The sequence below is a fragment of the Anopheles funestus genome, chromosome 2RL (assembly GCF_943734845.2).
Source record: "Anopheles funestus chromosome 2RL, idAnoFuneDA-416_04, whole genome shotgun sequence".
Taxonomy (NCBI): domain Eukaryota; kingdom Metazoa; phylum Arthropoda; class Insecta; order Diptera; family Culicidae; genus Anopheles; species Anopheles funestus.
In genome coordinates, this window is record NC_064598.1 from 76,427,335 (window position 1) to 76,439,695 (window position 12,361).

Consider the following 12,361-nt stretch of genomic DNA (forward strand, 5'->3'; position numbering starts at 1 on the left):
CACGATGGAGAGCTTTTGAACTGCCTTGGAGTTTTCCGAAGAATCCAAACAGATGAAAGCGGAAAAGCGGCTTCATGCATGCTTACAATTTAAAACAAACGCTTCAAGGAGAATTTGATAATGTTTGTTCGAATGTTTTATTGATTGTTATTGTTTTGATCGTCTAGTACTACAATTTCAGAAGCCTATGCGAACGAACCCGTTTAGGAAAGAAGAATGAAAAATAAATGCGTTTAACGAGACACTTTAAATGAAGCTAAACGCAACCAATTTTCGCACTTATACAAACAATCTCGTAGTTATTGCTACTGTCGTTACAACTAATACCATACTTGCTAGCACATTGCCTGTTGGAAGGAGGAATATTACGAACTGAAAGTTGTAATAAAACATGAATCACAATAGAAGAAACAAAACATTTACAAATGCCGCGAACTAACACGATGTTTTGTGTGCGACACTTTCCGCACCCACTACTTTACGAACCCACTTTCGACTTGGTACGAAAACGACGGCGGTTTGACGAATTTGGCAAATGTTTTAAAAGGTCGAGCACTCTCCACCGGCACACGGCACTAGTGATGGTGACCTAGCGTTAAGAATAATGGTGCCAAAGCACCAAGTATAAGTAGACCCAGCTCGTAGTTTTTCAGTCCACCCGGACCACCTGACGATGGGGACGGTTTCCCACTGACGGCGGCCGATGAGCTTGGTGGTTGCTGCTCCAGCAAACTGTAGTTTCCGTGGTGATGCGCGTGGCTGTGCCCGTGTCCATGGTCACTACGATGCGTTAGCTCTGGCAGGACGTGCACAGTGGCCACATACAGGAAGGTTCCAGCCGAAAACAGCATTGCAATTCCGGTCGCATTGAGCGATTCGAGCGTTTCCTTCTGTTCGCTTCCGATGCCAAAGTATGTCAGAAGGGTCAGTGCCGGTGCGGCAAGGGCAAAGATGAGGAGGTGCTTTCGAATCCGGTCTCGCTCAACACCCTCGTGTAGCAGAAAGCTCACCAGTCCGAATGCTGCCGGTGCTTTGTGTAACATAATGGCGAGGAACACAATGATCTCCACATCCGAGTGGCTTGTGGTGGCGGCCGCTCCGAGGGCCACACCATCCGCAGCGGCGTGTACCACCAGTCCAATTGTGGCAGTAAGATTACGTTCGCTCGAACCTTCCGTACGCCGTGAGGACACCTGATCCACGAGCATCATGAACACGAATCCAAGCACCAGGGACAGGCCTATCGTAGCGGAATGCTCATCGTTGCTGTGCTCGTGCTTGTGCTCGTCTACCGGCAGACCAGATGATGTTCCGGGCCCTTTGGCTGCCTGTTCTAATGATCTTTCATCGTACAGAGATCGGATTCCTTCGGGTATAATAACGGTCAGAGCCGTACCAACCAGCAAACCTGCTCCGAATATGGACACATTCTTTAACTTTTCCTAAAAGTAAAGCACAATAATTATCAACCTCACAGTATAGTAAATAACATAAACATGCTATCTTACCTCCGACAGTGACATTATAAGGGGAATGTTTCCGGCCAGGTAGGACCCGACCAACATCACGATAACCAGCGCGAACAACATCGCTGTTTCATCCATTCTGACGATATTTTATGCTTTTGTGCTTTCTCGTTTTACAGAAAATTGTGCGGTAGCAAAAATCGATGCTACGGAAAGAGGGGAAACCATCAAAAATTGATGACACGGCTTCTATTACTGCTGACCAGACATGATTACACAAGGGCCCAAAACCCCCCAAACAAGTGGAAACGAGCGGAAGCGACTACTTTTCGTTTTTGTTTATATGCACAGTTGATCGACGTGTCCTATGCTGTGGCGGCCACTTGCTTTCGATGGGAATGTTTTGCTTGTTTAGGTGTTTTTCTTCCCTTCTTTCCTTTCTTCCTGTTTTGTACGCACACCTGTTTTGACACATTGCCCGTTTGATTTCAATTCTCAAAGGCAAGCTTGACAATTCGTCGTTTTTCTTTGTTTTTAAACTTTTTGTAAAGAACTAATAAGAATAAATTGTATTTCAATTATTTCGTTTAGTTTATCTTAAAAATGATATAAATGTATGTGCTTTTCTGCCGGTCGGCAAAAAGAACACGATTGGTTTGTTTACTATACGTGTGTCATTCCTTGCTTGAATTAAGGTCGCTTAGTCGAGTTTTCTTTAAACATACCGGTGGATTATTGTGTAGAACTTCATATGGCTATAACTATTCGTAATTTTGCATAATTTCAGTTAAATTTTACATATTCTATAGTATGATAAGTTTGTACGTGCGATAAGATATCGTGTTTATTAAAATATTCGCTAAAATGTCATGGCAGTTCGCCCGGAGCTAGCCCACTTTGCATGATGTTATGGTTTTGGTTTTTGAACGATTCCGTGTTGACCGGCAGTGGTGCTTGAATGAGAAAGTTGCACATTTTTGGTGTAATTTGCAAGCCGTACAGTATAGTTACACGGTGCTTAAAACAAACTCTTGCGATGATGGATAAAACGTTCGAGTTGAACACGGGGCACAACATTCCACTGATTGGTTGTAAGTATTCCTTTCCCATGAGTTTGAAATCATCGTCAGCTGGTGGTCAATACATCGGCATGCTAAGGTATCGTTGCCCCTTTCGATGGATTGTTCTACCGGGTCATTACTTATTCATAAGATCAAATTTGAATTCTGGGTTCACCTCTTTCCCCGTACGGTAACGAAAGCTCTTTTAAATGCTTCAATCCTGTTGTTATCTTTTTTCAACACCCCAAAAAGCCGCAGTTTTGAAGCGCACCCAAATTGTAATGATTTTGTAAGACGAGATGCATGTTCTTGCTTTCCATTTTAGTTGGCACTTTCCAAATCCACGGTCAGGAGCTAATTTACCAAGTGCTGGATTATGCTCTCGGCGCCGGTTATCGACACATTGGTTCGTATGGAAACGGACGGTGATGGTGATATGTGTGCGAAGGAATTTGCATAAAGGTACCACCTTGTTTTGTTTGTTTGTCTCACACACGATACACAGATACTGCGGTCGTTTATCGCAACGAGGAATACATTGGCAGTGCGCTGAAAACGTTGCTACCGAAGTACAATCTGAAGCGTGAAGACATCTTCATCACCTCGAAGCTGAGTAAGTAATTGTTGGGGTCCAGTGTTACGCTCCACCCACCCCCCCTTATCGAGACACTTTTATTGATGAACGATTTTTCTTTCACCAGTTTCTCAAGCGGGAAAGGATGAAGGATTTGTAGAACAAATGGTTCGACGGTCGCTTGCCAACTTGCAAACCGATTATCTCGACTTGTACCTTATCCACTGGCCCGGTGTAAGTGGTGAGTGGTTTGATTATGTTTTGCTAACCGAATGGCGATTTTTCTACGCATTATATTGTCCTGGTTAGGTATGCAAGTGACCCATCCGGATAATGTAAAGTATCGGAAGGAAACTTGGAAAGCGTTGTGCAAGATGCAGAAAGGCGGATATCTCAGATCGATCGGTGTATCAAACTACACCGTGAAGCATTTGAAGGAAATGATGGCATATTGCAATGGGGTCATCCCTTCGGTTAACCAGGTACGGGGAAAGAGATTGAAATGGAAGATGGCAAAGATTAATTGGGTTTTTTTTCTTTTTTTTTCCGCCGCCAACAGGTTGAGTGGCACCCGTATTACTATCAATCGGAATTACTTGAATTTTGCCGCAAAGAGCGAATCTTTCTGCAAGCATATTCTTCCCTCGGATCATCCAACACGAGCGAGCTGCGAAACGACGAAACGGTGAAAGCTGTGGCAAGCGGTCTTCAAAAAACACCCGCCCAAGTGCTGTTGCGTTGGGCGGTACAGCAGAATATCGGCATTCTGCCGAAAGCACGTTCCCGCGAGCATATTGAGGAAAATCTAGCACTGGAGTTTGAAATTCCAGCAAAGGAGATGAAACAATTGAACGAGCTGCAAAACAACGTTGGTCATAAGTTTGCTTGGAATCCGGAGACGGTCGTATAGAAGTTAAAATCGCGAAATGTGCCAGCTTTTGTTCAGCGACTTTGTGGTGTGTGTGTTTGTGCCTTTATTCGTAAGGAATTTTTAAGAATGATTTTTAGATTCTATTGACAAATTTTAATTCTGAATCACATGCTGGTTAACGTTACGTAGCTTAACTTTGGTGGTTGTATATTGGGTAGGAAATAAGCAATCTAAAGTGTTTCTGCAAGCAGGATAAACGTTAAAAGAAAATGGAAAACAATTTAGCCAACCGTATCGCTGCTGAATGTTTGGCAAAGTTTGAAAGCCTTCCGAAAAGTGGCAAACCAAACGAAACGTTCGAATGGACCATTCTTTCGGCGATTGTGCTGGAACGGATGAAACCGCAAACAGACGCGAGCGAAATTCGTGTGGTCGCTTTAGCTACCGGTACGAAATGTTTGGCAGGCAACGAACTTACCACTCGGGGCGATCGTGTGAACGATAGCCACGCGGAAGTGTTAGCGCGCCGTGCATTTCTGCGCTATTTGCACGAACAAATCGAAAATGCCCTGGATGGAGCGAAGGAAAGCATATTCGTGGCATGGCAAAGCTTGGAAAGGGACAAATTTACCTTAAAGGATGGCCATTTGTTTCATTTCTTTACCACCCACAGTCCATGCGGTGATGCAAGTATTTTCGACATCGAGCACGATGAAATGTTGCCACAACCACCGAAAAAGGCACGAATGGAACAAAGCGTTGATGGAACGACGGTCGGGATGACGGGTGGTAAACTGCTACAGTCGGAAGAGCACGGTGACCTAATGGCGCAAACAGTCGGACCGGTACGAACGAAACCGGGCCGAGGCGTTCGAACGCTTTCCGTTTCCTGCAGCGATAAGTTGGCCCGCTGGAACGTGCTCGGTGTGCAGGGCAGCTTGTTAATGCTGTTGCTAGAACGGCCAATCTATCTGGCAAGTGTGGTGCTATGTGACGGAACGGATCACTCAGCAGTGGCAATGGAACGTGCGATTTGGGGCCGTTTCGATCGATGGGCGGAGCAGATGGAAAGCTTGCTGAAACAACCGTTTCGTCGATGTCGGCCGGTGGTTTCTGTGGCAAACAATGGGCGAATGTTTCGGTTTCGGAAAAATCGACCGCTTTCTATAGATGGTGGAAAGTATCAACCGTCACCGTGTGGCGTTGTTTGGTGCGATGTTGCGAACAGGTAAGTGTTGAAGAAGATTAATCTTTTTTCTTTATTTCTTTTTAACTAAATCATTAACTTTTGTCTAACTAAATAAAAAGTATGGTTCGCGTGTTTAGGCGAGATTTCATATTCTGTCACTTTGTTCAATTATGCATCATCGTCTAAACATTAAAATTGTATAAAAAAACGTGTAAACTAACTTAAAGCACAAAAATCGTTTTGATTCACGCATACATTCGATCGCGATACGAACGATGCACGCAAAAGAAACCGAGGCAGTAATTTAATTACACATTTTCACCATAATTACGGGGCACCATTTCGTTTCCGTTCGTTATTTTACCTTCTTCGGTGCAGATTATACTGCATTGCATGTTCTTATGCAGTGTTCCATTGCATTAAGAATTACACAAACCCATCTTAACACTCAAACCACTCACCTCCGGAGGCGATGCCGATTCGGTTCTGTTTCGTATGTTGTGTTCTTTCGCTAGCTTCATGGTTTTGTAAAACCCTTCGTGCACGAAATGCGTCTCGATTGCAGCGTGTCAATTACCCTTTCCTTGGCTTTGCCGAAGGGGAATTAGTTAGCGAGAAGGAAGAACGACACATAAATAATTATTTCTTGCACGATTGCAATTACTTTTTTGCCATGCCGGAGGGAATAGGGCGTGTTTCCTATGGCGGTGGTGTCAAGTACAATTTGCTCGGGAAAATTTGCTTGGGAAATAGTCACCTACCTTGCACCATGTTAGAGCAAACGATAGATATTTATCATGGACAACATTTTGTTGCGTTCTGCTTATTTATTTGTTTTTTTTTCCTTTGATTTTTAAATCTTTTATTTTCTTTATTTTTCCGCTTAATATTTTTTTACTCTCTCTTTCCTTTTGTGCTTTACTGTTCTTATAATTCTCCCCTTCGTTTCACATTTAATAATTTGATTCACTTTATGCAATTAACTGTTCGCTTTAGCATCATTATTTTTATTTACGCTTCACTTTCTTCTGTTCGCATTGCAGATCGCACGAGGTGGAAGTAGCAGGTCGGCGGCATGGAGTAACGAAGCGCAAACTTGCCACACCGGCAGCTCGTTTGCAGATTTCTAAAATCGAATTATTTAACCGTTTCGCACTAACGTACGGGCGTACCGTTGCAGCCAGCAACACACGAGACGCGCTGCATAATTTAGTTCCGACCACCATGCCTGAGGGAAACGAGTCCAGCGTAACGCATCCCGGTGCAATCGTTCAACCGAAAGGTAGTGAAACGGTGGCTGCTGAAAGGATTCCAAATATTGCCAAACTTTCTTACATGAGCGCTAAAGCAACATCGGTGGAATATGCGAATCAGTGGGATTTAGTGCGAAACAGTATGTTTGGCCAGTGGACGGTAAAGCCAGAGAATTTAGGACAGTTTTTCGTCGATGCGGACGTAGGGGTGTAGGTAATGTGTTGTTTGTTGTCACGCGGTAGTTATTTAGTTAATTTTATAAAAAATGCTTTAAAAAATCAGACACTTTTGTTCATGAAGAAGAATATTGAAAGTATAAGATTTGTTTCGCTTTAGAGCGAGGTTAATAATGATGACTCTTTAACTTAATTTAATCCTTCTTCAATAAAATTGAAGTACATAAATTCTTAGTAAAAATAAAAAAAATCGTCTTCTTCAGTGTAAAAAACTTCAACAAAACGTTCTATTTTTTATAATACTGCATCAACACCTCCAACTACCTACACAGGATTTTTTTTATCACTATCCTTCATATATCCCTCAGTTCCCAAGCCACCGATTTGTTGGCACGGCACAAGAAGCAGACAACCGGTAAATTGACTGAACCGTGCAGCATAGACAATCCACACAATACCCAGCATCAACTGTCTGCAACAAGAAACCTCCATCGGTGCTTGGGACTTCTCCCGGTGAGAATAATAGCTTTCCATGCTGGCATCCTTTTTTTTCGGGAACGTTCATTGTTTGGCTCGTGTTTCGTACGAGTGTAGACAAATGGTTTTAGACAATGTCGTAGGGATAATATAAAGGGAAAACACACACACACTATGGCACTAAAAACTCGGTTAAGCTCGGTGTCCCTTTACGTTTTACGCTCTCGGTGTTGTGTTTAATTGGCTTCTTCTTCTCGGAATGGAAATGGGTGAAGAAGAAATGTGATCGGGTGCAGATTTCTTTCTAGCTTTGTGTGCTACAAGGGCACTTTAAATTGTTTTGAAACTGTGTATATGATTTTTAAAACGGAATTATACAACAATGCTTTTTGTTTATTTTTGAGTAAACTTAAACAATCTGGTGTTTTTTTTTTATTGTTGAGTAGTGAATTGAATTAAAGTTCTGTTCTCAACTACCTAGTGTGCTAACATTTCATTGTATGATATCTGCCGGGTGTTTTCTTTCTTCCTGGAATTTTCTTTCTTCCACAATGGAAACCATTTCGGTGCAGCCGGTTGGAACATTTGCTGTTTGCATTTTTATTTTCATTCATTCCAACCCGGTATATGCACTGTGGCTTTTGTGACTGTTGTTTGAATTGCGTCCGGTGTGTGTGTGTGTGAGGTCATACGAGACGAATTTTTGCCACAGCTGTGTGTGTACACATTTCACATATTCTGTACGTGTCGCTTCGCTTACTACTGCAGTGGTAAACAGCTTGCAATTGGGCAGATAACCGTTGCTTTATGTGGCTGACCTCGTCGTCGTGCGCCGAAGAAGCATACCGATTTACCGTCGCAGCAGAAGGTGTCGTCCGGTATGTCATCCAGTTAGGATTGTTTTGGGAGAATGTCGAGCTTTTTAACGTGCGCTTTAAAAAGAACAAAATCAAACAGTGTGTTGCAACAGTGCGATAAGAATGTGCGGTTCTATTGTTGCTAATGATACATTTGCTTGTTTTTATTACTTTTTAACTTGCTTGAAATTATTATACGAAATTTCCCCATTTGCTTAAGGTTTCTATTACTTTAAAATTCCTGTTAATTTTTTGTCAATTTTAAAATTAACTGTTAAAAGAAATTTGTTCTTTATTTTTGTTCTAGGTTCTTCATTGATGAAAGCTTTGTTATAAGACACAACTTGCTACTAAATTGTATTTTGTCTTGCGAATTGCATAAATGTAGGCGGAATAGTTTTATTTTATATGAACCTTCTACATATATTCTACATTTTTTTATTTTGCTGTAAGAAAATCTTTTAATTGTTTATCGCTGATTTCAATCCAAATTTATGCCAGAATAGTTGGTTATTTCTCGCAACCACATGTCTAACGACTCAGGATGGCGTAAGCTTTTGGATGGAAAACTTAATTTGAAAATAAAAAGGCTACTGCATAGCAATATGGAGTTACAAACGGAATTGATGAGTAGCAGAATGTCGGAGTAAAAATAGGATACGACAAGAAACAAAATCAGCTGGTGCAGTTGTTATTCTTAAGCTTTTCGAAGAATATGCTCACCTTATTCTACCTCTATCCAAATAAACCGTCCAAACGTCGGAAAGTTCTTCCCAGAAACAAGAGCTATAGGAGCGCTGTAATATCATCTGTCCTTCACATCTTAGTATAGGTCCGAAACGTTACAATCTTCAGTTTATTATCTATTAGTTCCACCAGAAAGATTTGTCTCAAACTTATAAAGCAATACACTAAAAACGTTTCTTTTTTGTTTAACAAAGTCTTACGCTTACGAACACTTTAAAACATTGGAAATTTTCTGCACTAGCTGTTTTTATTGCAAATTCAACATGAATTATGTTGTATTTCGTCTGTACCTTTTTTTTCTCTACTACTTGTTCAACCATTGTACCTGAACGCGTAACGAGACCACTGTTTATGTGTTATATTAGCAATCAAGACCTGGCTAGATTGTAGTTTCGATTGCGCTTAGCTCATCGAAATAAAAGGCACAAAACGGTCCCTACCGAATGAATCGCGTTTCGACATATAGTTCACTATTCGCCCCGTATCGTTACGATGGTCGCCGGGAAACACCCGGGATACATCCGGGAATGGTGCAATTTTCTTCATCGCCTTAAACCTTCCCTTACCAATCGGTATGGTAGCGCTGGTTCGTATGGCGAAAAAAACTCAATCGGATCGTTTTGCTTTGTAATCGTAACCAGGATCGGGAAACGGGTATCGGTTTGAAGTCTTTTGGTGGTAACTGTTCGGCGTCTGCAACTTGAGCGCGTAATAGTGCAATCGTTACGTATCAGATTCCGCGCGCATAAGAATAAAAATCGCCTTTTTGCCTCAAACGGGTAGAAGACCAAAGAGAGAGAGAAAGAAAAAAAAAAAGAAAGACTACCAATTTAAAGGAAGTCAAACGGAAGTCGGCAAAACCGCAAAATTGTTAGTCTCGTTAGTGCGTTCCATCGAACAACAATCGATTGTTGTGCAGCATTCTTTTGCGTTGCCGCTGTCGTTTGGCCGGGCTTTCGATTTTCCGTGTTGAGCGGAGGGATTTGATCCGTAATGCAATCTGTGGGTTTCTGCCTTTCGTGCCAGCTCGTGCAACTGTTATTGGCCCTGTGAGCTTATTCATTTTGCCACAGTTGCTTTTCTCAAGCTACTAAGGACTTGTAAGGATTACGAAAGCGGACCAATGCCGGCCCGACCCCGTTCCATTGCCCAAACGTGGCCAACTGCCTGCTTTACATTCATCGATGCGGCATCGTTTCCGGCAGTTGTTTATTTGACCGGAAAATGCAATTGCTCCCCCGTTTTTTTTCGCATTACAACACATTACGTGCTCGGGCAGAAAGGAACGTACGATCCGGTTGGCTGGGTTAAGCACTTTTCCACGCCACGGTACCGGGTTCCGGGGTTGTTTCCGAGTTTTCTTAACTCGTTTCCCGTGTCGTTGAAGCCGGTACGCTCGTTATTGTGTATCCTTCTAGGAATACACGAACACCCGCCGAAGGTCCTGCGGGTTAAGGAAATAATCAAAAATGGCTTGCCTGTGTGTATGTGTGTGTGTTGGAATTACACCAGGGCATGAAGTAGTAATGGTCGATGGTGAAGGTGATGGTAGCGTTATAAGCATCACTTCAGTCCACTTCCTTTGATCAAAAATCCTCCCAACAAGAGCTGTGTGCGATACTCCTCCGAAAGGAACTCCACTTGGAGCACGTGGAAACAGTTTGCTGGGAGCTTTTGTGGACGAATAGTCGAAGTGGACGAAGCGCAGCGGAAGGTGTGACCACGAAGCTGAATACAGAGTGTGTGTTGAAACTTCAAACCTCTAGCAGAAGCTACCATCCGTTTGCCTCGCACGGTGAAAGGCTTTATCCGTTTACCATTACCATAAAATTATCATGAAATTACGCTCATCGAGTGCAAAATCTCGACCCGATAATCCATTCCTGGCTGGGCACCAGATGGTTCGTACCGGGAAAGTGTAGTGCAGTTTGCTATATTTGTTGCACCAAGTATTACGATGGATTTTGATTTCGATGAATTATTTATTTCTACACGCTTTTTTGTGTGTTAGAGTAAAGCAGTAAATGGCCGTTGAATGAAATGCACCAAAAGTAGTGCTGCAATTATTTTCTAATAAAAGCTCAAACGCAACAAACCAATCGATACGAATGGATGCTGATTTTAAGGCTACATTTTAACTTTGTAGACTGAAGTACAACCAACATTGTTTCGGTCAGTAGTAGCGGAAAATGATACACTTAACAACATATGGTGCCGTTTCATTTACTGCTTCCTTCCTGTCTCGTGTGAGCCATTCGAAGCTATATACTCAAGATGGACATTCTTTTTATTTTCCATCCATCGTCTTTGTACATATTTTACACGCGATCAGAGTCTTTTGTCACGGTATATATATTTCCTCTTGTCTTACAAGCTTGGTTTCCAAACGATAAAATGCGTTTTAGTGAAAAAAATCAGCTAAAATTAAAAGGTTTTTTTTTATCAGTTAATCCTATGCTTCTATTGGATTTTCGTCGGATGTATTGTTTGATTTTATGTATAAACTTTTTAATTAAAAATAAATTCTCATTTACCACGATGCTTTAAAGACACCGAGACAGACAGAAAAAAAGAATTAAGAATTAAGACAGAGTTTTAATTTCTTTTTCTGTATACGTAGATATATTTCTACCACGTATTGTCATGTGTTGCTGGTACGTGTTAAACGTTTTGTTTCAATAAATCAGAAATAAGTTCTTATTAAAGCTGTTTACACTCTTAAACAAAATAAAAATCAAATATTCAACATAGTATCAAACATGCCACTAAATGGAGACGCCTGGTGTTTTATTTGCTCGAAGGTAATGGAGACGCCTGGTGTTTTATTTGTTCGAATGTAATGGAGACGCCTGGTGTTTTATACGCATGAGGTTAATGGAGGCGGACGTTAATATTGCTCTAGATATTCATTTTAATACGCTTTAACTATGATTTATAAAAGAAAATAATTGTTTTTTACTTTCGTGTGTCAAAATTTTTTTCAAACATTTACTTAAATTGTACCAATCTTAAAAGTGCGATAATAAATCTGTAAATCATTGCGTGCTGCAATATGGTTTCATACTAACGTTTTTTTGTCTCGTTCCCCTCCCGAAACAAACAACTCATTAAACGGATTTTGCGTGATGCGTACGAAAACTAATGTCAAGGGCAAACCATAATGTGTGTTGTTAATTACGGGCGCACCCACCGGGACCACTGATAGTGGTCTTGCTTTTGTAAGCGAACTTTCATCCGGAATCATCTGGCGGTAGTGATTTTGTGCGTTTTTTTTTTGTTTTGTTTTCGCACGATCATTGTACTGCCTGCCACTTACACCAGCCTGCCTGTACGGTGATTATGGGGGTTTTTGTTTTATGCCCCCAAGTCACTTAATACTCACCATAATGCGATAAATCTTCATCGCCTCACTGTCGGTTGGGCACACTCTGAAGTATGAGATTAAGATTAAATCATTTATCGGTAGCTTAGTGGTGCAGTGGGAGGAAGGGGGATTAGGCACGACAGGTGGAATGAGGAGCAGAGTTCGGTTTTTGGGTACAAATGTTGCTACTTCATGCAAAACGTTCGAGAATGATGAAAAGGATCCGGATATGGTATTAATGTTCGATTATGTGTGCACTTTTGTGTGATGGTGTTGTGTTGTGTTTTAGGGAGGAACAAGATTTCCTCCTCCTTTGGGATGGATC

At 41.7% G+C, this 12,361-nt stretch overlaps 3 protein-coding genes across 3 annotated transcripts; 2 read left to right on the forward strand and 1 right to left on the reverse strand.

The window, feature by feature from the left end:
• Window positions 1–113: 113 nt before the first annotated feature.
• LOC125763962 (zinc transporter ZIP9) lies at window positions 114–1,882 on the reverse strand. Its single transcript, XM_049427705.1, has 2 exons — window positions 1,509–1,882; window positions 114–1,442 (listed from the first exon to the last, which is right to left on the reverse strand). The coding sequence occupies exons 1-2, from the start codon at window positions 1,602–1,604 to the stop codon at window positions 576–578; spliced, it is 963 nt and encodes a 320-aa protein (XP_049283662.1). The 5' UTR covers window positions 1,605–1,882; the 3' UTR covers window positions 114–575.
• Window positions 1,883–2,233: 351 nt separating this feature from the next.
• On the forward strand, window positions 2,234–4,024 carry LOC125763963 (aldose reductase A-like). Its single transcript, XM_049427706.1, has 6 exons — window positions 2,234–2,557; window positions 2,853–2,933; window positions 3,033–3,140; window positions 3,229–3,342; window positions 3,411–3,583; window positions 3,661–4,024. The coding sequence occupies exons 1-6, from the start codon at window positions 2,425–2,427 to the stop codon at window positions 4,009–4,011; spliced, it is 960 nt and encodes a 319-aa protein (XP_049283663.1). The 5' UTR covers window positions 2,234–2,424; the 3' UTR covers window positions 4,012–4,024.
• A 207-nt stretch (window positions 4,025–4,231) lies between these two features.
• LOC125763941 (tRNA-specific adenosine deaminase 1) lies at window positions 4,232–6,698 on the forward strand. Its single transcript, XM_049427681.1, has 2 exons — window positions 4,232–5,200; window positions 6,205–6,698. Exons 1-2 carry the CDS (start codon window positions 4,242–4,244, stop codon window positions 6,626–6,628), a joined length of 1,383 nt encoding a protein of 460 aa, XP_049283638.1. The 5' UTR covers window positions 4,232–4,241; the 3' UTR covers window positions 6,629–6,698.
• Window positions 6,699–12,361: the final 5,663 nt, after the last annotated feature.

What these genes read in the sequence shown, in the direction of transcription:
- LOC125763962 (XM_049427705.1), bottom strand. Translation starts at nt 1,604, where the DNA reads ATGGATGAAACAGCGATGTTGTTCGCGCTGGTTATCGTGATGTTGGTC. An exon ending in TTATAATGTCACTGTCGGAG is followed by an intron (nt 1,443 to 1,508) that starts GTAAGATAGCAT and finishes CTTTACTTTTAG; the next exon opens with GAAAAGTTAAAGAATGTGTC.
- LOC125763963 (XM_049427706.1), top strand. Translation starts at nt 2,425, where the DNA reads ATGAGAAAGTTGCACATTTTTGGTGTAATTTGCAAGCCGTACAGTATA. An exon ending in CAACATTCCACTGATTGGTT is followed by an intron (nt 2,558 to 2,852) that starts GTAAGTATTCCT and finishes TTTCCATTTTAG; the next exon opens with TTGGCACTTTCCAAATCCAC. An exon ending in CGCCGGTTATCGACACATTG is followed by an intron (nt 2,934 to 3,032) that starts GTTCGTATGGAA and finishes CACGATACACAG; the next exon opens with ATACTGCGGTCGTTTATCGC.
- LOC125763941 (XM_049427681.1), top strand. Translation starts at nt 4,242, where the DNA reads ATGGAAAACAATTTAGCCAACCGTATCGCTGCTGAATGTTTGGCAAAG. An exon ending in TGGTGCGATGTTGCGAACAG is followed by an intron (nt 5,201 to 6,204) that starts GTAAGTGTTGAA and finishes TTCGCATTGCAG; the next exon opens with ATCGCACGAGGTGGAAGTAG.